Source organism: Fonsecaea nubica, assembly GCF_001646965.1.
Source record: "Fonsecaea nubica strain CBS 269.64 chromosome Unknown Scaff70, whole genome shotgun sequence".
In the NCBI taxonomy this organism is placed as follows: domain Eukaryota; kingdom Fungi; phylum Ascomycota; class Eurotiomycetes; order Chaetothyriales; family Herpotrichiellaceae; genus Fonsecaea; species Fonsecaea nubica.
This window is the reverse complement of record NW_019173743.1, coordinates 132,507-154,821: the sequence shown is the minus strand read 5'-3', so window position 1 is coordinate 154,821 and position 22,315 is coordinate 132,507. Positions and strand designations below refer to the sequence as shown.

The following is a 22,315-nucleotide window of genomic DNA, read 5'->3' as shown; positions in this document are numbered from 1 at the left end:
GGGGGGGGGGGGGGGGGTGGGGGGGGGGGGTGGTGGGGGGGGTGGTGGGTGGTGGGGTGGGTGTGGTGGGGTGGGGGGGGGGGGGGGGGTGGTGGGGGGGTGAGGGAGGGAGGGAGGAGAGGGAGGGAGCGAGGGGAGTGGAGTGGTGGGGGGAGGAGGGTGGGTTGGGGAGCGATAGTAGTGTGATATAGAGTGGGGGAAAGTGAGGAGGGTGATGAAGGGAAGGGGGGAAGGGGAGAGGAGAGGAGAGTGGAGAGGGGGAAGGGAGAGAAGAGGAAAAGGGAGGGGGGGCATTCTCTGCTCTCATATCACGGCGATTTGGAGCATGGAGAAAGGGGCTTCCAAGGTCGGGTTTGCTCCGAAAGGATTGTCATTGTCATTATCTGCCGATATGTCTCTCACTCGCTCACCCTCTCTGTGTATTTCTCTCAACTTTTCTCGGCGTTGTCCTTTTCTTTTTCCCCTTTCGTCTCTCTTCTGAAATGCGACTCAGGTCCCGTGGCCATACCGTGCTGTCCAGAAGGAAGTGATCAACACGCGCTCGCCTACTTTCTCTTCTTCGCGCCCGCGTTGGCCTGGGCTCCGGTCGCACTCGAAACAGGAGCCGAGGGCTTCAGCTCCTTGGTGTCCTGGCCCTCGAGCGCCTTTGTCGTCTTGCCGTCCTCCTTCTTCTCTCCCTCCCCTTCCTCCTCCTCGTCCTCGCCGCCTTGCCCGAACTCGTTGACTCTCGAATAGTCCACCTTGTACTTGTACTTCTGATAAAGCCACACAAAGAAGATGACGTCGTCTCTCAGCGTAGCCAGACGGTGCAAAATCGGCATTCTGATGGTGAACGCGAACAGATCATCAATAAACGTATTCAAGAATTTGTACGTCAGAGCCTTGCTGGGCATGTGTGCCACAGACTTCAGCCTGTAGTTGATGTACAGAGAAGGCACCATCATGAGGAATCCGTAGGCATAAACTGACCCCACCAATGTCTCGATCACGAAGCTGTACCATGACTTGTGAGACTCGTAGATGAGACTGTACACCGCGTAAGCGAGCAGCAGTGGCACGGCCACAATGTACAAGTATCGGAAGGCGATTTGATCATATTCTTGCGTTTGCCTTTCTTTCTCCGTCAGTTTGTGCTTGTCCTCAAACACAACCACGTATGGCAATATGTTCTTGAACCTCGAGTCCGGGCCGGGTTCGCGCAGGCGCACATCCACGGTCTTGGTGATCTTCCAGGCTTCAAGGAGAATGCCGAAGCCTTGGGATGCAAGAATCATCCAGGAGGTATTCTCCGAGTTGTCCATCAAGTACAAGAAGATGACGGCCTGCATGAACACGTTCGCAAGGATTGTCCTCACAGATGTGCCCACGTTATCCTTCTTGCTTCGCCAATGAGAAATATCATTCTTGAATGCCAGGCCTTCAAAGACCATATGCAGGATACTGACGACGAACGTTGTCCCCAATAAATAAGCATTTGTGTCCAGGAGGATTTCCTTGAATTTCTCGAACTCGCTGCCATCGCCACCACCCGGCATGGGCGCACCGTTCGCAGCTTGTGCCTGGTTTTGTTTCATGCCCTCGTCGACAGACGCCAACAGGTTGTATTTCCAATTGGCCAAGTTGTACAGTTGGATGTTGAGGGGCATTTGCTTGACGGTTTCGTTGAGTTCGGTCATGTGGCTGCGTAGTTGCCAGAAGGTGTTGAGGAAGACGACGGGATAATACCAACCATTTTGGCCCGATGCATCGCGTTGACCAGTCGGTTCGAGGACGATATTCTTGCGTATCGCTGGATGCATTTGGCGCCAGTTTTGCACGCCTGTGTTCGGGATCACAGCGACCGTGAAGTTGGGGTGGTAGTAAGAGCCAATTTGGACTCCCTGCGGTTCTTCCGATTCTTCTTCTGTTGGCTCCTCGCTCTTCTCGAGCAGATTCTTCAATTTACGGGCCTTTTTCTTCGGGAGGAACTGGTTCAGCGGTCTTTTAAAGTGAGTGGCTTTATGCGGGTCGTAGTTGGGACTTGTTGGGTCAAACTCGCTGCCAGCCAAGGCGAGATAGAAATGAGCCCATAGCGTCCCGTTGTGTTGTACCTCTGTCGGGATGGCAATCTGCGTATGTACCTCTCGGTTTTCATCGTAATTTCCGATCCCAAAGCTCTTCTCTTCCAGGACGAGGCTTTCCTTTGGCACGGCTGAAAGGGCAGGAAGGGTGTCCTGCGCAGACACATACATTCGGATATCGACGACACTGTTGTCTGGCCATATCGGAGCAATGTTTTGAGGGATAAGGGAATAGTTTGTGAGGGCGGTCACATCGGCTCTTTCATCGAAGTTGACATTTTGCTTGGGCGCGGCGTCGCTTCCGCCAGACGTCGACTTGGATCCAAAGAAATTGTTCACAACAAACTGCGTGAGCATAAATATAGCGAGACCTTGTATAACCGTTTGGAACATCGACTACTCATCTGTTAGGACTCGTTGCAAATGCATGCCGACCATTGAACGCTCTCACCTTTCCCCCCTGTTCCTCTCGTGCGGCAGGGGCGCCGCTACCTCTAGGCTCTGGCATCTTGAATTGTCAGAGCCACTGACAATAGAGATAGAGCAGGGAACAGCGCTCTTTGACAGAGTGGCAGACCAAGTTCTATTGCGCGATCGAGAGGTTGGCTCGCTCCATGTGGGCCGCCGCAGTTCGGCCGTGGGGTGTGCGGAATTTAGTTGATCCGGTGGGAGGGCGGCCTTGGCATTGATTTGTGACTTGATCATTCGGGCCAATAAACCCGGCATTCTTGACCACGACTTTTGTTCCTCTGATATCGACCAGACCTGTGCCCTCAATTGCTAGCTGCAATCATTCCCGAAGAGATACCCGCATATGGCGTCCTAGGACGCAATGATCAGTCCAACTCACGTCGCGCGCATCCATGGCAAATGGCGGCTCGGTGCCCCAGTTTCCTACCCATAATGCCCCTCGAGTTTGGCTCTTGACCTCGGGAGACTCTCCAATTGGCATTTCGGTCGCGCGCCAGGTGCTTGACCATGGCGACTATGTGGTGTCTGGTATCATCCAAGCCGAGTTCGAGAATGATGGGGCTCGCAGTCAAGAGTTCAAGAGGTTTCTGTCCCAAGTGGGACGGACACCAGGAATGAAAGAGCGGCTCAAGGTTGTGGCCCTGGATATTAGGTATGCAATTCAGCGTTTTCGCAAGATACTATTTTACGATTCGCGTTCTACTTGTATCTGTCCCCTACAAGATCGCTGGAATTAACTCGCAGACAGGGTTGTTGGACAGTGTCAGGCGGCTGTTGCGGAAGCCGTGCATACTTTTCGAAAGATCGACATACTCTTTTGCTGTACCAGTGAAGCAGTAATTGGAACAGTGGAAGAGCTTTCAGCCAGCTCAAGGACCCTGACGCTGGTTCGAGACCAGTTTGAGAAGAATTTCTTCGGCCCAATGAATATCATCAAGGCTGTCATCCCTCAGATGCGCTCACAGATGAATGGTCACATCATTACGCTCACCGGCATCACAGGTCATCTCGGAACACCAGGGTTGAGCATGTATTGTGCGTCAGGGTGGGCGCTGGAGGGCTTTTGTGACAGCATCGCCTATGAGATTGCACCTTTCAACATTAAATTGACCATTGTCCAAGCAAGCGTAGAGATCGGGATCTTGACCAACAAGATCACTTCAGCGCCACCAATGAAGGCCTATACCCGAGAATTTGGTCACACGGCTCCAATATTTCGAGGCATCCTGGACGGCTTATTGAATCGCCTCCCTGGTATTCGTACCCAATATCCTCCTCCGCCGGAGACCGAAATTCAGTCGCCTTCGTCAGAAGCGGAGAGGCAGAGCGGCCCGTACCTCCTCAGTCGTGACGAGGTTGTCAGCTTGTATCCACCTCTCAGTCATGCGCATACAGAAAAACTGATTGCAGAGACTGTCCATGCATTGACGGCCATTGGTGGTCATGAGAACCCGCCCGCCCGTCACATTGTCGGCATTGAGGGCGTGGCTAGCGTGAAGGAGAAGCTGAAAACTGTGAGCGAGGAACTGGAAGAGTTTGTAGACACCAGTGCATCAGCCGATATTTTCGCCCGGCAGGGTGCGGGTGGGTCGGGGCGTGCAGCAAGTGTCGTAGACGTGGACATCAAGGATCTTGAGGGTGACATCTTCGATGCTTCACTGGGACTGAGATAGTCAGATTTGACCTTGGGTAGTTGCTTGTATATTGATTCCAGCTTAGTCGAAAGTTTCTCCTGTGTGCTTTCAAGTGCCTAGAATTCAGCGTCGTTCGCCTCGGTCGTGGTCTCTGTCCCTGTCGCCCCGATCTGCTTCGCGGCGCCGTCTGGATCGAGAGGTGCTTCTCGATCGCGCTCGGCGATGATGATCACGTTCTCGGGCTTGCGAGGGTGATTGTGATCTCACACGGTCAGACCTGTTCCGCCGTGGGGACCGGGATCGGTGCTCCCTATGTCGATGGCGGTCTTCCCGGTGTCTTCTGTGATGGCTGTCTCGGTGCCGATGGCCACTGCGACTCCGGCTTCGGTGCCTTCGGTGGCCATGACGGCGCCTATATTCCTTGAGCGCATAGTCGAGCTCCTTTTCCTGATTTGTAAGGGTGCCTTCGAGGCGTTCCGTAGTGCTGGATTTCCCCTCATTCATAGCCGAGACCCCTGCCATTCGCCCATAACCAACACCCCTGGAAGACGCCATGTCCTCGCCAGCTGCAGCCTCTTTCAAAGCGTGGTCAACTTCGCGTCGAGCCCCCAGCTCATCCATGTTTGGATTGTTCCGCTGGGGCACTGGCAGACCAAGAGCGCGGGCGAGTGCATCTTCCTCGGCCTGTTTGACTCGCTGGATCTCCTCTTTACGCTCTCTTGCAGCTTTGGCGGCAGCATCTTCGTCACCTTGGGCATCACCGTCTGCTTTAGCATACCAGGAGAGATCACGGCCTTTCTGCCAACGACCAACGGGAGCCATCAGCGAGTGCCCCAGATAATTCTCACGGTGGGAAGAGCTTTCAACATCGGACCACTTGAACTCTCCGCGACCCCCTCGCGACCCCTCCTTTCTGACAGTAGCTAGCAAATCCATAGGTGTACCAGGCCAAGGCTGGCAGAGACAATGTCACTGTCAGAGATGCAGAAAACGTCTGGCGGAATTGTGGGTGAGAAATGAGATTCGGGGTTGGAGGCCCACCAGTGTTCGGTAGCGTTATGCTGTGTAACCACAAGTCGACACCGCTCGCGGCATGTACTGGGACAATTGTGACGGCTCAAATCAATAGACAGCCATCTGCGGAGGGTGGACTACTCGCGCACGCTGATCGACGGGATGATAAGTCGCATACAGGGGGCGGGGGGTGTATGTGGCGTCCAGGATTGCAGAACGTGACAAGGGGATGAGTCGAGCCGTCGCAGAGTCGGCTGGTCGCGTATGCAATTCTTTCCGGATCGATACGTTCTGTGTTGCCAACCTCGATCAGAAAATGCAGGTGTCGGCGTGCGAATTACTCAGCTAGACCAGCTCGGATGCGATGGCAGTGGGTGGATGGCAGTGGATGTGTTCAAGCAAGGAGGAAGACAAGCACCGAACCACAAATGTGAGATACCAAGTCATGTATGTCGACGTCGGATGAGCGTGGATGAGCCAATATTAATTCGATTTCCCCCCCGGCGCTACAAATGCGTCATCTTTCAGTCACTCGGCCGGTGCCACTCATGTGCTCCGTACCACGGCAAGTATTCAATCTCCAAGCTGTCAATCTGCCTTCACTCAGGTTCATTAATTGCAATACATACAACTGACAAGTTGCTGGCCAACCTATTTACCTCGTCTGCTTCCCCTCTTCGTAACCTTCGGGTGCAGATACGACAGTTGCTGACATCTACCGGTGAGTTGCAGGCAAGCTGAAGTGAGCCAAAGTCTCCCTCCCAATCTACCTGCGCTCATGCGCCTACGCCGTCACTCGCTGCTTGGTTCTGAACCTCCTCCGGACGAGCTCAAACCCCTCTAGATCCGAGATAAAAAGAGGACACGCGCGTACTAGGTAGCGATCATGCGTTCCGTCATGCCTTGAATGGTTACAAGAGACTGCAATTGAACAAAGGGATCTATTGATGAAAGCCGTTGGCCTTTGACAGGAGCATGGACGAAGATACCCGGCCTTTCGAGTCGGTCAACATTGGTCTCACGAGCATCGAGACGGGAACTGAAAGGTTCCTGCGCGATGGAGTACCATGCCTTCCATCGCTCTCTTACTGGCGAAACAATTTGACTGCTTTGTCTCAACGCTTTAATCTCTACTTTGTGGCAACCAGAGATACCGTTGCTGTCTACAGGCCAGACTTTCCCTTCCAGAAGCTTCACAGACTGCCTGCGCTGCTCATTGTGCCCGCGCTCGCAAATCCCGATGCGGATGGCTATATTGATTCCCAATTTCCTCATGCCATCAATCACCTAGTGGTGGGAGACCTGGGGAAGGAGGAGATTCTTCTCATTGCAACCGATTCCGGCAATATTTCTGCCTATTATACCCACTCCATCTCTGAAGCTATACGCAAGGACCCGTATCGCTTCAGCACGGATGCTCGGAGTGAGTACGTCGGACTCGGGCCCTTCTTCACGCAGTGGGTCTATGAATCTGCTTGGGGCCTTGCAATACACAGGCATGCCCGAATGATTGCGGTGTCGGCCAACACACCTCATCATGTGGCAGACGCTGATCCTTGTGCTAAAATAACCGTATTTGCTTTTGCCTTGACAGACACGAGTAATGACGGGAGAGATGATGAGGACCAAAGGTCCGACGATGATTACGAGGTTTCCCAGCATGCTAAACAGCTGGATTGGCAAGAATGGCTAGCGTTAGGCGTTGATGCCACCCCTCCACCACGCAATAAGAATTACAAAATCACTCTCGCGGGCATCGAAGGGCATGACCATAACATCCCCTGCATTTCTTTTGTGAACACAGATGATGACGTGGAAGGAAACTGGCTGTTGAGCACCGATATCAATGGTGACATGAAGATATGGCAAATATGGCAAGGTCTCTGCCACAAATCCTGGGATTTCTCTGAGAGAAGCATGCGAGCATCCACTTACCGGAGGCGAGAAGGAGGCTGGCTTGTTGCTGCCCTGGACCCGCGTGCATTCCGGCCAGCTCGGACGATGGAGCAATTTTGCGGTTACTCCAAGGTACCTCAGTACCATGGGCATAATGACCTGGAAAGCTACGACCTGACTAATGTTGTCCGACTCCGCACGCCTAGCAATGGTCATATACACTTTCTCATGTATGAAGGTATGGAGGACGACGAGGATGTGGAAGATGTCCGGGAGACATTTGACTCTTGGTCTGACATGGACGAAGCCAGCGTTGATGCTGAGCGAGCTGAGTTCAGTGCAAGCCTGCTTCCAACCTATTTTCAAGATTCTGTTGACGGATCTTCGGACGACGATGACGGAGTCATTGAAGAACCAGAGGTCGCCCCGGTATCAGACAGCAGCGAGGCCACCTCTGTTTCTGGGTCCGATCCGAGATCTCACAGTATTGTTGATGACGGACCTACAACACCACAGAGAGACACTCTATCGCTCGAATACATGCGATTCGAGGAGGCCGACAGCGAATCTGCAGAGAGCGAGAAAGAGGAGGTACACTATTCTTCTGATTCGGAGGATGTTGAGGATATCGACCTCTCTTCTACGAGTCGACGAAGTACCACATCATTGTCAAGTCTCGCCCAGCGGAACAGCCAAGAGATTGACGTGGACGTCCTGTCCGCATCCGATGTTGATTCTCCCTTGCGCAGACGGTCGCACATGGAACCCCAAGATTCCAAACCACCGACTCAGAGCGGCACTTCGAAAGTTTCCAAAGCCCGTTACAGAGCCAAGCCACCGATTATACCTACTCTTCATTGCAGCGTATCAAATTTGAGACTGATCATTGCTCCCGAAGCAGATTCACCGCATGTATTTTGTGCCAACATCCTCAAACAGGCGCTACCTCCTTTAATACAGGGTTCGAGTCACGCCAACATTGACAGACTCAATATGATGTTGCAAATCCCTGAATTGGGGGTTGTTGTCATTGCTACACAGATCGGTCGATGTGCGGTCTGTTCACTGACGAAAAACGAGAAGACGGGCACACTGGGAATGCGGGTGAGCTGGATTTTACCAACCAAGAAGCAAGAGATGAAAGGCTTGCGTCCATTTGGTCCACTCCTCGGCATAGCAGCTTCCCCGGTTCAAGGATGCTTCATGCGAAACGGATTCGAAGATCGATCTGGGTCGACCGAGTCATCGGAATGGGGCAAAGACGGGCTTGTGGATGGAGTTCCCACCACATTCGACCATACTGTGCTTGTCGTCGACGGGCGCAGTGGCGAAGAGGATGGCTCTCAGCTGTTAAAGGTTGACACAGAATCTGAAGAGCATGTAGAAGAGCACCGGCCGAAGAGGAAACGTCTGTCACATCATGCTCAGAAAAGACGATCTGCGAGAATCAGGACAGAGACACGGGAGTGGGAAGTCCCATCAACTCCAGAGGCATGGCAAGCCCTTGAAAGTAGTCGGAGATACAGGCTCATGTTGACATATATGGATATGACTGTTCTATCCTACGAGCTATCGCGGGGAGTGGAAAGAAAGGATATTAATGCCTACGAGGAGGTGTCAAGCCTCGACCTGCTTGATTGATGCAGGTGACAAGGCGATACACGAGATATTCGAGATATTATGAATGTGGATATTTATATTCTATACTTGATGACAATGCCTTCAACCAAGTTCTTATCTAACAGGTAGATATCAATGTCTCTTCCCAAGCGTCTCTTGAGGCTTGGGAAAGGAGGATTCCACGACGAGGCTGAGAGGCTGTGATTGGTGGGGTACCGCCACCAAGTCAGTGATTGTATGAGGTCATATCAGAGACGTTGGATCGTGTCTATAATCTTCTTCTACATCTCGTTCCGAATTGTAGTGAGAGACATAGAAACTATTTATGCATTGGTGTCTTTCGAATCGAGGCATTTTCCTCTGACATCGACGGATTCGGATTGCAAACCCCGCAACCCAGTCCTTTCAGTCCTTTGCCGTCACCAAGGAAACCCTCGATCAGCCACCATCCGTCTCTCCCTTCACAAGCAGCATCGGCTGCTGCCATTAGGACAATACATTGGCAGAAACAACATGGCCGAGCGCGAGCAAAAAAAGACGATAGTGGTCGTGGGCGGGGGTATCATCGGCTGCACAACCACGTATTTCCTGACCCGCCATCCGAAATACAATCCCGCATTACACTCGATCTATCTCCTTGAGGCTACGGGCATTGCTAGTGGTGCGTCAGGGAAAGCCGGTGGCTTGCTGGCCCTGTGGGCTTATCCCTCGTGCCTGGTGCCGCTCAGTTTCAGACTGCATTCCGAACTCGCCAAGGAACACGGGGGTGATCACCGATGGGGATATAGGGGCGTGGGCGTTGGGCAGATCGATCTGAAGGGCCGCCATGTCAGTGACCAGGAAAAGGTGATGGCCCGCCAGGGCGCTGTGGATGGCGAAGTGCAAGGAAACGGCGCGGGCGAGAAGGAGGATATCAGGGGAATTCACCGGCCGGATGTCGCCAGCGATGGCAACGTCGATCCTACCCGCGTCAGTCTCCAGAAACGAAGCAAAGAATCGTACGACAGCCTCCGCAGCATGGGACTCCCGGACGATCTGGACTGGGTGGCGGAAGAGTGCGTCAACGCATACGACTCGATGGGCTCTCCGAGCGACACGGCGCAGGTCCATCCCTATCACTTCACCACCTCCATGGCGAAACTTGCCGAGGAAAAGGGCGCCCGCGTCGTCTTGGGCAGCGTCGACGAGATCGCGTCTCGAGAAGGAGGCGAGCACGCGGTAAAATACACGGACAGTTCGACCAAGGAAGGGAAATGCCTCTACGCGGACCATGTCATCATCACTGCCGGGCCGTGGACGAAGAATGTCTGGCCCAGATCTCCCATCGGCGCCTTGCGCGCTCACAGCGTGACCATCCGCCCTTCGAGGCCGGTCAGCGCATACTGCCTCTTCACGTCGATCTCGCTGCCCAAGAACTTTAAGGAGGGCACAAAGTCGCGGGCACGCCACGTCACGCCGGAGATCTACGCCCGGCCGAACAATGAGGTATACGCGTGCGGCGAGGGTGACCACCTCGTGCCCTTGCCCAAGTCTACAGCCGATGTCCAGGTCGACGACAGCCGCTGCCAGGACATTGCCGACTATTGCGCGAGTGTCTCGGATGAGCTGCGTGATGGCACCGTGCTGGTCCGCCAGGCGTGCTATCTGCCGCAGGTTGAGACGGGTGGGGGACCCCTGGTCGGCCCCACGGGCGTCAAGGGCATCTACATGGCTGCAGGACACACTTGTTGGGGGATACAGAACGGGCCTGGCACGGGCAAGTTGATGAGCGAGTTCGTGTTTGATGGCGAGGCGGTTAGCGCCAACGTGAGCAGTCTGGATCCCAGGAGGGTATTGAGATGAATGAGATAGAAAACAAATACAGGGGCTGCCAAACAAAGTATCATAGGGAAACTCCCTTTTAGTGGTGTGCGTGATCTGATCTCCTGGCACTGGCTAATCCATCCTATTGCCACGAAATATCCATTGCCACTGATGCGACATGTCGGTCGCTCAATACACTTTGACGAGCCATGATCCAACGGACCTCTATGCCTTCCACGCACTCACGACCTGCACCACGTCCTCGTCGGCGACAACATGGGCCAGCCCGACTCTCTGCGGGATGTGCTTGGCCGAGGCGCCCCAGACCAGCGCGTACTTGAACGTCTCCTTGAGCGTGCGGTGGATCTGGTCACACACGTCCTCGATCGTGCTGCCGCTGCGGACGATGAGGGCCTCGCTAAAGTCCGGGTCCACGCCCTGTCGCTTGGTGTAGATGCGCATCAGGCGCAGCTCCTGCCAACACCTCTCCACCACGTCCTGGACGCCCAGGTCCAGCTCGCACGACATGACCACCGTGTGGGGCTCGCGGGCCAGTTCGTCCAGGTACTCGACCGTGACGCTGTCGATCTTGTTGTACACGTACAGACACCGGATGTACTTGCGGTGGTCTTTCATGATGACGTCGATGAAGTCGTCGACGGTGGCGTTCTCGTCGCGCACGAGCACTTCGCAGTTGAGCATCTTGTAGTCCCGTAGGATGTTGTACAGCATCTTCTCGTCCAGGTACTTGGGCGGGGATTGGAAGGTGATCTTCATGCCGCCGGCCTTCTTGGCTTTCAGGTAGATGTTGGGCGGTTCGCGGTTGAGACGGATGCCGACGGCCTCGAGCTCGGCCTCAAGAAGAGCCCGTTGCTCTGCGCGCTTGGTGGCGTCGAGCACCATCAGGATCAGGTCGGATGTCTAAGTCAGACTCAGTGTCAGCGAAAATGCCTTTTGGAGATGAAGATGCGAGCGCTCTTTCTTATCGCCTGACCTTTGCGGCGCTGATGACCTGTCGTCCTCGCCCTTTTCCTTCAGAGGCACCTTCGATGATACCAGGGAGATCCAGGATTTGGATCTCTGCTCCTCCATACTCGAGCACGCCAGGAATGGCCGTGAGTGTCGTGAAGGAATATGCGGCCACTTCGGACTTGGTCTTGGTGATTTTGGAGAGGAAGGTCGATTTACCCACTGAAGGGAAGCCGACCAGGGCTATTCGGGCATCTCCTGATTTTGAAACATCGAAACCTGTACCACCACCGGAGCCGGCACCCGCGGCTGGTTCAAGTAGTTGTGCACGTAGCCGTGCGAGTTTGCTAGCCACAGAAGTCAGCCACTGTTGTTAGCTGCAACCATAAGATGCCAACTGAGAGATGAGGGTGCTGAGGTGACACAACAACAAGATGGGGTTACACGAAAAAGGGGCAAGGCTGAAACATCAGCAGATTCTCCCCTGAGTAGCAAACCTTAGGTGTGCTCGTGCTCGACAATCTGCGTCCATTTTCGCACCACTTGTAGTTCCATATTTTATGAAACAAGAAGCATATCCTAGCTCCTCGTCCAGAAGCTCAGTTCAAATATGCATTGCAAAAGACTGAAAACAGAGTCACGTGCATATATCGAAGGCACGTGCACAGGTTCTCGCTCTTCGTCTCATCTTCTTCCCTCCGTTCCTCCTCCTGCTGGTTGCTTCGTCATGAAAAACAGAATGGTGGACCTACCCTTTTAGTAAACCAAGGTGATACTCTGGGGATCGCTCTCTGTCAGGGCGTGCATAGATCAGGATTCTGAAGCATTCGAGCACGAACCTGTGGCTTTGTTTTCTGCAACCCAATCAGCTCTGGACCAGGCCATCTATGACAAGCTGCTGAAACCCACTCTGAGTTCGGGCCATTTCGGCCTCGATCCTGTACCAAGAGTCAGATTCCAGACGGCTCTGAGCGAGACACAGGCAACCCACTCCTTGATCTTCTCTGTTATGTTGACCATCTTGAAAGTGAGGTTCTGAACAATCTGTACGACAGCACTGTGACCCTCGGCCGACCTGGGCAAGACTTGAAAAGGCGCGCAAAGAAAGAGAATCTGTGTCTCTTTTCCGTCCAAACAAACAAACCCTGTCCGTCGTTTCCGAAGCAGTGTCGAGGGAGTCAGTTGGTGCAAGATACCAAGGATCAAGTTGGACGATGGGAGAATTGGCATATCGGAACAAGGTAATTCCGTCCCGCTAATGTCTTGGCTGTTAAGCCTCGTGTCGTGACTCTTTAGGACACGCCTTTTCACCACATCCTTCTTCTCTTTTTCCAACAACCACAACAACAAACCCACGACAATGAGGACGAGAAATATGTTATAGGTGGTTGCAGCTGTCGCTGCGGCTACCAGGCAAGCGCTCCAGAGGAGTCACGTGCCAAGACTTTTGCACGAAATAGCGAATACTAAGCGGGTCTCCAGGTCCCCTAGGGGATCTGAAGTGAATCCTCACCATGCCGACGAAAAAGAAAGGAAAGAATCAACAGGCGCAGGCTCCTGTGCCTCAACCACCAAGGTCCACAACACCACCTCCGTTGGAACAGTCTCAACGCAACTTTGAAGAAGAACTCGCCGGCTACCCGGAAGTCCAGCGTAACGAGTTCCTCACCACAAGAGCAATCTATCCTGACGAGTTCCAGCGTATTCGGGGCAGAAAGGATGCGTGGAAGGTAAAGGGACCGAACCGCACCCTCATCATGAATGAATTCTAACATCCACACAGACTCAGGAGAATTTAGCCTTTCAAGTTCGAGTCTCACCACTCGAAAGTCGTGACTACTTTGTCAAACTCATCTTCGAGTTTCCCCGCGACTATCCAAAGGTGCTCCCGAAGATTAACATTGTTGAGGTTGAGCCAAAAGACCCCAACCTCAGAAAGCAAATTGAGGACATTATCGCCACCAACCAGAAACAAAACCAAGGAAGCGAGATAGTCTACGTGGTCAACACTGCCATCATGGACTTCCTCGATCAGTTTGTCTCGGACAAGGCTGCCAAGAAAACCGAGTTCAGCCTTGAAGAAGAACGTGCCGCCCAAGAAGCTTTGGCTAAGAAAAATCTCCAAGAGAAAGAAGAAAGCGCACGGAGACAACAGGCGGAAGAAGCCGAGGAGAAAGAAAAGCTGCTGTATTCTCAAGTCGAGAGCGAGAAACAACGTCGCCAGAAGTCCAATCTCTCTCGCACAGCGACTGGGGAAGATGGTGCAGTGCTCTACGATTCACCCGAAGAACAAACCCGGTTTGACCAGTCCATGACCTGCAAAGACACAGTCACAAATGCCCCATTCAAGTTCAAGGCTGTTTCAGGCAGAGCTGTCATTCTAAGACGGAAAGACAAGAAAATCACCATCGTCTCCCCCCGAGTGGACAGCGAGCTTGTACAAGCTCCGCAGCTCCTACTCAAGGACATCTACATTCCCGAGACGGCAAATACAAGAGCTCAGATGCAGAAATGCATGGAGATAGTTGAAGAAGACCTGGAATTCTCAAAGGAACATCATCACGAAAATGTCGTTGACTTGATCAATTACAAGATTGAGCATATCGCCCTTGAGGATGGTACAGGCCAGTGGAGCCTTGCAGTCCTCTCCGAATTTGCCGACAAAGGATCTCTTGATGATCTTCTTGAGCTTTCTGGACCGCTCAGCCCGACAAAAGTCCGGACTTGGACTCGGGAGCTTGTTGATGCCCTCGTATTTTTCGACAAACATGGCTATGTCCATCCCGCGGTGCATGCTGGTAATGTCATGCTTTTCATATCGCCCAAGAGAGGGGTTACAGTCAAGCTGTCAGACGGCTATGGGACAAAACTTCGAGAACTTGTTGATGCAGTAAGAGACAAGTCTCATACGAAGACGGATGAGCTGCCTCTCTGGATCGCTCCCGAGCTCAACAACGAGTCGCCAGCACGCACGAACAAGACCTGCATTTGGGATCTCGGCGTGATCGTGATGCAGATGGCTTTGGGTAAAGGAGTCAAATCCAAATACACTTCCCCTGCAGATGTGCTCGATGATGTCGATTTCGAATCTAGTGCTCAAGGACTACTGCAAGAGATGTTTCGATCCAATCCCAACCGTCGCCCTTCAGCCTTTCAACTCTCGAGCAAGAAAATCTTCTTCGAAGAAAATGACAACCTCTTCCGAACGCAGTCCCTGACTCTCCCTGTTACCCCAGGCCGTGTAAGACGCTACAGTGACAGACTTGGAAATTCCAGGTATCGAAACGAATGGGAAGAGTCTGCTGTACTTGGGCAAGGGGGCTACGGCAAAGTCGTCCGTGCCAGGAACAAATTAGATGGTCAGTTTTACGCCGTCAAGGAGATCAAGAGTCAGTCCATAAAGGAACTCGAAAACATTCTACGGGAAGTTGCCCTTCTTGCGAAACTCAACCACCCGAATATTGTCAGGTACTACAATGCCTGGTATGAGACCGCACACGAAGAAGTGGAAGAGCCACATCATCGAGCAGTCCCGACGAGATCGATCCCCCAGACGGCCCCTTTAAGTCTTGGTCATGATTTCATGGAACCATCAATCTATCGCAACCAGGGTGCAGAATTCAGCGATTCCGACGATGGTAACCTGTTTGCTTATCAAGACCCACCTTCTATTGATGCAGACGACGGTTTTGATGACGACCCATTCCAAAGTGATCCAGAACCAGAGAGAGAGCAAGACCAGGGGACTAGTGATCCTTTCGAACGGTCAAATGCCCCAGAGCCAGGATCCGGAGAAAATGCAAATCCATTCCAGAGCGAGGACTCTCCACAGGTGGCTGTAAGTCATGTCCGGACACGCCCGCCTCCAAACAACGAACCATCCGTATTGTACATTCAAATGGAGTTATGCGACGGGCGAACATTGCGTGATCGTATCAACGGAGGTCTGCCAAAAGATGTCGATGCTGGCTGGCGGTTGTTTCGACGCATACTTGAAGGACTCGCCTACATCCACAGTCATGGCGTTGTACACAGAGATCTCAAACCTGACAACATCTTTCTCGACTCACATGACACTCCCAAAATTGGCGACTTCGGACTTGCAGGATACGGACAAGCAACTTCTAAGCCAGACCTTTCGCTTTCGAGACCAGCCATGGTCACGGTTTCGTACCACATTGGCACTGCAGGGTATATGCCTCCTGAGCTTGAACGGACTGGAAGCAGCTACGATTCGCGCGCGGACATGTACTCCCTTGGAGTCACGTTCTTCGAGATGTGTTTCTCCTTCAGCACGAAGACCGAAAGAAGCATCTACTTGGAAGCGAGACTCAAAGAAAACCCACCACAGCTACCCCAGCTCTTCAAGGAAGAAAGCCATCAGAAACAAGGTGACATAATTGCGCGGCTAATCGATCATGATCAAACTCGCAGACCAACCGCCTCGATGCTCCTCAACAGTGGCGTGATCCCAGAACCTCTCGAGGACGAGAAATTCCAACGCTACATTGATAGAATGGCGGCAGAAAATCCCGGTGAATACCAAGCACTGATTACGAAGCTATTCGCAAACCCGAACAGCCCTGTTGCGAGTCTTGCTTGGGAAGACAAGTCAACCACTGGCACAGCCTCTGTCGACTCGATGCTTTGGATATCTGCTTGCGATCAGCTAAAATCCATCTTTCGCCGACATGGAGCAGTGGAAGTCGGACGACAAAGTATCTTCCCAAAAGCCGAGTTCTACCCACATGCAGCAACTTTCCTCGATTCTTCAGGCTTGGTGGTCCAGCTTCCATACGATCTGACGCTCCCTTTTGCTCGCACACTTGGACAGACTTCACCAACCTACAGCAAGACCTACTGCTTTGGAACCGTGTACCGCGCTGCAGCACCAGGCTCACAGCCGAGGCAATTCCCTGAAGTTGACTTTGACTTCGTATCGAACAGTGCAAAGGACTTGCCATTGAAGGAAGCAGAGGTTATGAAAGTTCTTGATGAAATCCTCACCGAATTCCCTGCTCTAGCCGCACGCTGCTGGACAATCTACATTAATCATGCCGACTTGCTCGACCTTATCCTCGACTTCTGCCGGATCAAACCAGTTGAAGCTGCCGACGTCAAACGGGCTCTCTCACATCTCAACACCCAGGGACACGGGTGGACACAAATACGTGAAGAGTTACGCAGCCCCGCCATCAACATTCCAGAGACGTCTGTGACGGATCTGAAGCGGTTCAACTTTGACGGCGACTTGGAGAAGGTGCGCGCCAAGTTGTCCAAGCTGTTTGGTGACTCCGACCATTTCAGCAAGGCGTTGCCATTACTTGGCCGCCTCGATGAGGTCACAAAGTACCTCCAGCGCATGAACGTCCAGACACAGATCCTCATCGCGCCACTCAGCAACAATTCTGAGTATCTCTACCGGCGGTCGCTGCTCTTCCAGTGCGCAGACAGCGCTTCTCGACGTGTGCTGGCGGTTGGCGGGCGGTACGACGCCCTGGTCCAAGAATATCAGACCAAGTCTGACAAAGGCAATACCCGCGCGGCGGGTTTCCGCCTCAACATACTGGACCTGATCGGTTACGTCCGTGGCCAGATCTCCCAGGCCGGCAAGTCGTCTAAGATGACGGCGACCGCGGCTGCAGAGTCGAAGCCAGTGGCCAGGAGATGCGATATCCTGGTCACCAGCTTCGACGCCAACGCGTTGAAGACATCGTGCGTGGAGGTCTTGTCGTCGCTGTGGGCCGCTGGGCTCAGTGCAGAGCTCTCTGGGGAGTTCCACTCCTTGGAGGAGCTGGAGATGGCTTACGGCAGCCAGAATGCCGGAGGACACTGGCTGGTGATTGTGAGGGGAGGGGCCCTTGGGGAGAGGACCTTGAAGGTCCGGGGTCCCTCTCGCTCAGAGGACGAGGTCAAAGCTGGGGAGTTGGCGGGATTCTTGCGTCTGAAGATGGCGAAGAATAGATAGGATGGAGACGAGTTTTCTTTCTTTACTTTTGCTGCGAACAATGAAGATACCCCAGATTCACAACTAATGACTGTGCTACGTGTGATATGTGAGAGGTGTGTCCCGCGCAATGTCCAGTGTCTTCTCCCCTGAAGCACAAGTTGTCCATAATGGTAGTTGTGATGTGCCGTAGCTGTTGTACGGTGACGTACTAATTGTCCAGCCGCAGCTGCGTTGCTTTCGATAACTACAAGCACGGAGTACAAGGCCAGTTGTCCCCCACAGGCAATGTTCTCCAAAACCAACACCAATGGCGAGTTGAGGTGAGGCATTTGAAGATAGCCACAAGGCAGGATGTTGAGCTATGCGAGCGGGTCTGTGACTTTTGGACATCTGCGCCTTTTCGTTTTCACTCTCTTCTCGCTCTGTTCCTGGGTTGCGCACGCCTCGAACGACACCCTCCTTTGGGGTCCTTACCGACCGAATCTCTACTTTGGAGTCCGACCGCGAGTCCCCAATAGCCTGTTGACCGGTCTATTATGGGCCAACACCGACAACTATGGCTCTGCACAGCTCAACTTCCGGCACACGTGCGAGCAGCATGAGGGGATGGCAGGATATGGTTGGGAAGAGTACGATGTTCGAAATGGTGGAAGACAAGTTATACGTGACACGGGGAACAAGATTGACTTGACAATTGATTTTGTCAAGATCGCTGGCGGAGAACATGGCGGTAACTGGGCCGCGAGAATAAAGGGCAATCCAAGAGAAGATGCGCCGCCCACTCTGGTCACAACCTTGATCTTCTATGCCGGCATGGAAGGTCTGGGTGAGCTGGGATTCACGAGCACGGAGGAGGAAGATGGCGTGGTGACGTTACATGGCGATACAAGTGAGCTTGGGCAATTCGACATTTCCTTTGAGGATTCACCCGAGAATCTCCTGCCATACAAAATACATCCATCCTGGGACTCCAAACCCGTGGACCGGCCACTGCTTTGCAGCCACCAAATCCCCCCGGAGGCCATCTGGCAAGCTAAAAACATTGCTTTCGCGAGCATGAAGTCAGAGATTGACACCCTCATACAGCAGTATGGACAAGAGAATATGCCACCTCCCTGGCAGGCGTTTTCCATCCCTCACAACCCTGGACCAGGGAATTTCCACATGGTTCAGAAGATCTTTGTCGGCGCATTTGAAACTGATATCCGGTTCAAATCTGGGTCTGGCCCAGCAGTATCCTCAGAATCTCTCACGCAGTCCATCGCAGGTGCCTCCAAAGAATTCACCAAGAAGTTCAAAGAGGTTTTCAAACCATTGGCGCCGTTTACCAAGCCCGCCTACACCGCTTTCTCCGCGTCCATGTTCTCCAATCTCTTTGGCGGGATTGGGTACTTCTATGGTGATTCGTTGGTTGACAGGTCTTATGCTCCAGAATACGACGAGGATAATGAAGGATTCTGGGAGGAGACTGCGGCTGCACGAGCACGAGCACAGATTGTGAATGATCCTCCAGCGGAGCTCTTCACCAGCGTCCCCTCGAGACCTTTCTTTCCACGTGGGTTCTTGTGGGACGAGGGTTTCCACCTCATCCCGATCGCAGACTGGGATCTTGACGTGACGATCGACATCGTAAAGTCATGGTTCAACCTCATCGATCAGGACGGTTGGATTGCTCGAGAGCAGATTCTTGGGCCGGAAGCACGCAGCAAGGTGCCTCCTGAGTTCCAGGTCCAATACCCGCACTATGCCAACCCACCCACACTCTTCCTCATCGTAGACATTTTGATGGACAAAATGTCGAGTCCTGCATATGCTGCGTCCAAGGAGCACATTGAAAGCGAGCTCCGAACCTTATACCCCTTGCTCAAGCGTCAGTACTACTGGTTTCGCCGCACCCAGTTTGGAGACATCAAATCCTATGACCGTGAAGCCTTCTCCACCAAGGAAGCATACCGGTGGCGCGGACGAACACCGCAACATATCCTCCCTTCAGGACTTGACGACTATCCGCGCCCTCAACCACCTCATCCGGGTGAGCTCCATGTCGACCTGATCTCATGGGTCGGCATGATGTCGCGTATCCTGGTTCGCCTTTCTACTTTGCTCTCCGAAGCCGACGACATACCCGACTTCAAATCGCAACATAAAGCCATTGTCCGAAACATCGACGACCTTCACTGGTCGTCCGAACAGAAATGCTACTGCGACGCCACCATCGACGATTACGAAGACTCGGTCCACGTTTGCCATAAAGGCTACATTTCCCTGTTCCCGTTCATGACGGGCCTCCTGCCAGCCAACCACCCTCACCTCCCAGACGTGCTCGATCTGATCTCTTCACCATCCGAACTCTGGTCCCCCCACGGGATCCGGTCGCTCTCCAAATCCGACACCTTCTACGGCACCGACGAAAACTACTGGCGCTCCCCCGTCTGGGTGAACATGAACTACCTCATCCTTCGGTCCCTCCTCAACGTGGTCCAATCCGCCGACCCGGCACCGCCCGCAAAGGTGAAGTCCCAGGCCCTGAGGATCTACACAGACCTGCGCAAGAACCTGGTCGAGACCGTCTTCAGCGAGTGGGCCCGCACCGGCTTCGCCTGGGAGCAGTATAACCCGGAGACGGGCGAGGGACAGCGCACCCAGCATTTCACCGGCTGGACGAGTCTGGTCGTCGTGATTATGAGGATGCCCGATCTGAGTGGTAACAGTGGTAGCGGTGGGGTTCAGCATGGTGAACTGTGATGGCCTTCCTCTTGCAAAGAGAGTTGTTCCAAGTAGCTATGAGTACCTTTGACTACCTACGGGGACATAGGACATTGGTCGCGTCTCGATATGTGATGTTAAGTCATGCCAAGTCAACCAAGAAGAAAGAAAAAGCTAGAGGTCCAGTATCGGGCTGCACGAGACCATGCCAAAAAGCGTGATTGAGGAGATTATCTTAGATAGGGAGGGTCCAATAGAAGAAGAAAAAAAGGCAATTTGAATTGTACACATGACACATCATCAAAGAGTGCCTCTTTTGTTAGGTTATTTCTGGTGGTTGTTGTGATGGTGATGATGGTGATGATGATCCTATAGATGCGAGTGTTCAATCTTCATCGTCATCGCTGCCGTACGCGACGAGAGGTCCGGCCGACGGGGCCGGCTTGGATACCTCTCCGCGCCCTGCATTGGAGGTATATCCCTTGAGGGCGGCCAGGGTTGAACCGGACAAGATGCCATTATTCGCCGCGGCTTGATCGTTGCTGCTCTGCTGGCCTGCTTGTGAGGGAGGATCTTCCGGGGCTTCGGTATTTGCGTGTGTGGACGTTTCGTGTTCGGCGCCGTGGTTCGGAGCAGGAGGAGCCTCGAGCAGCCCCCTCTCGCCCAACTTCTGTCCCTCCAACTCCTTTTGCTGCTGCTGCGTGAACCAGATCTCCTCTGGTGCTTCGTACCCTTCCAGACCGTAGCTGCTCTCGATGCGCCTCTGGTCCCGCTCCTCTCTGGTCTCACGTCCTTCGATTTCCCTGACCGTTCTTTCACCCAGCGCCCGACGCACAGCCTCCGCAGCTTGCTCTTCGATCCTGGCCGCCTCTCTCTTCTGACTGAGTGGGTTCGGATCCACAGTGGCCCAGCGCACGTTTAATATCTCATTGTGGTCCAGTGCTTGGTGTGCCATTGCCTCTTTTGCAAACTGGCTGTTCGCCTCGTTGACGTACGTGACGAAAGCGACGCCCCGACCTGTAAGGACACGAATACGTTCAATCTCTCCCCATTCTTGAAAATGTCGCGCCACCACTTCCTCGATATCATCCGACACGTGTATCCTCCCCACGTAGAGTGTGCGGTTCTGTCTCATGAAACTGCCCACACCACCCATGTCGTCCCGATAGTCGCTGTGTTTGTCCCGCCCGAAGCAGTCAACGTTCGGGTTGAAAACATCGTATATAGTCGGTAAACGATGCAGGTATTGACATTCGTGGCCTTTGGGACACAGTCCTCTGGCGAAGAACAGGCAGAAATAACTTCCCGGCGTCCTGTCTGCGGCTGTCCACCCGGAGTCGTTGCGGATATTACATCGCGAAGGAGCGGCGTGGTTAGACAAGTACGCGTCTTCCCGATCACCACCGGACCACTTGTTGTACCAGATATTAAACACCGTCCCAGTCTGCGGGGGAGGTTCGGATTTTATCGTCGAGGGGTCGACCTGGGGACGCGCAGGCCGGCGCTTGCGACGGATCAGCTTTGTCTTCTTTGCCGGAGGCTCCTCGGTGGACGCTAGGGACGATTCATTGTTTGTCTTTGTGAGTGCGTTGCTCGTCAAGTCGGTGGCGAGCTCTGCGTCGCCTGGAGATGCTGAACGTTTTCGAGAGGGAGAGGGAGATGTAAGAGTCGTACGGGCCTGGACGACTTCAGCCATGATCAATGTCCCTTCTCTTAAGTACCAGCAGTTTCCAGGATGCGAGAATTCAAGGCGCGTGCTGCCAAAACTTTTTTATGCCGTGTCGAGAGTCGAATTCGAAATGCGCAACGACGCAATTGTAGTCGGAGGCGAAATTTAGCTTTTCGCCTGTGAAAGTTATGGTCCGCCCTAGTGGCTGAGTGGAGCATTAAGCGTCATAGCGCACTTTTCCATCTCCAAGAGTGATGAGATAGACTTTAGCACCATTCAAGATCAGAGAATAGAACTGATGTTGTAATTCGAGTACTATCCGTTCAGTCCATCAGCTGCTCCTCTTTAGTACTTTGGCTCTCCCCCTCCAAATATCACCTATGACGCCTCTGATGTCTACTGGCCTTGCGGGCGATTTTGGGCATTGCTAGTCTACTCGGTACCTTCCACTGGCTGTCGTGGTTATGGATAGGAGAGACTCGACATTGTTTCTGCCCTGACGTTATATTACACGGCGGTCCCA

General features: G+C 53.3%; 9 protein-coding genes across 9 annotated transcripts; 5 read left to right on the top strand and 4 right to left on the bottom strand.

Moving 5' to 3' along the window:
• Positions 1-545: 545 nt before the first annotated feature.
• Positions 546-2,568, bottom strand: AYO20_08653 (hypothetical protein; the record flags this gene model as incomplete). The annotated part of the gene is made up of 2 exons (XM_022646929.1): positions 546-2,456; positions 2,512-2,568. 2 exons carry the CDS (start codon positions 2,566-2,568, stop codon positions 546-548), a joined length of 1,968 nt encoding a protein of 655 aa, XP_022497153.1.
• A 355-nt stretch (positions 2,569-2,923) lies between these two features.
• On the top strand, positions 2,924-4,204 carry AYO20_08652 (hypothetical protein; the record flags this gene model as incomplete). Its single annotated transcript, XM_022646928.1, has 2 exons — positions 2,924-3,183; positions 3,280-4,204. The coding sequence occupies 2 exons, from the start codon at positions 2,924-2,926 to the stop codon at positions 4,202-4,204; spliced, it is 1,185 nt and encodes a 394-aa protein (XP_022497152.1).
• Positions 4,205-4,281: 77 nt separating this feature from the next.
• AYO20_08651 (hypothetical protein) lies at positions 4,282-5,101 on the bottom strand (the record flags this gene model as incomplete). Its single annotated transcript, XM_022646927.1, has 3 exons — positions 4,282-4,407; positions 4,435-4,577; positions 4,699-5,101. The coding sequence occupies 3 exons, from the start codon at positions 5,099-5,101 to the stop codon at positions 4,282-4,284; spliced, it is 672 nt and encodes a 223-aa protein (XP_022497151.1).
• Positions 5,102-6,154: 1,053 nt separating this feature from the next.
• Positions 6,155-8,716, top strand: AYO20_08650 (hypothetical protein; the record flags this gene model as incomplete). The annotated part of the gene is made up of 1 exon (XM_022646926.1): positions 6,155-8,716. One exon carries the CDS (start codon positions 6,155-6,157, stop codon positions 8,714-8,716), a length of 2,562 nt encoding a protein of 853 aa, XP_022497150.1.
• A 492-nt stretch (positions 8,717-9,208) lies between these two features.
• Positions 9,209-10,537, top strand: AYO20_08649 (hypothetical protein; the record flags this gene model as incomplete). Its single annotated transcript, XM_022646925.1, has 1 exon — positions 9,209-10,537. One exon carries the CDS (start codon positions 9,209-9,211, stop codon positions 10,535-10,537), a length of 1,329 nt encoding a protein of 442 aa, XP_022497149.1.
• Positions 10,538-10,723: 186 nt separating this feature from the next.
• On the bottom strand, positions 10,724-12,487 carry AYO20_08648 (hypothetical protein; the record flags this gene model as incomplete). Its single annotated transcript, XM_022646924.1, has 4 exons — positions 10,724-11,419; positions 11,493-11,776; positions 12,377-12,405; positions 12,459-12,487. 4 exons carry the CDS (start codon positions 12,485-12,487, stop codon positions 10,724-10,726), a joined length of 1,038 nt encoding a protein of 345 aa, XP_022497148.1.
• A 494-nt stretch (positions 12,488-12,981) lies between these two features.
• On the top strand, positions 12,982-17,435 carry AYO20_08647 (hypothetical protein; the record flags this gene model as incomplete). The annotated part of the gene is made up of 2 exons (XM_022646923.1): positions 12,982-13,197; positions 13,251-17,435. The coding sequence occupies 2 exons, from the start codon at positions 12,982-12,984 to the stop codon at positions 17,433-17,435; spliced, it is 4,401 nt and encodes a 1,466-aa protein (XP_022497147.1).
• Positions 17,436-17,768: 333 nt separating this feature from the next.
• Positions 17,769-20,162, top strand: AYO20_08646 (hypothetical protein; the record flags this gene model as incomplete). The annotated part of the gene is made up of 1 exon (XM_022646922.1): positions 17,769-20,162. One exon carries the CDS (start codon positions 17,769-17,771, stop codon positions 20,160-20,162), a length of 2,394 nt encoding a protein of 797 aa, XP_022497146.1.
• Positions 20,163-20,508: 346 nt separating this feature from the next.
• Positions 20,509-21,819, bottom strand: AYO20_08645 (hypothetical protein; the record flags this gene model as incomplete). The annotated part of the gene is made up of 1 exon (XM_022646921.1): positions 20,509-21,819. One exon carries the CDS (start codon positions 21,817-21,819, stop codon positions 20,509-20,511), a length of 1,311 nt encoding a protein of 436 aa, XP_022497145.1.
• Positions 21,820-22,315: the final 496 nt, after the last annotated feature.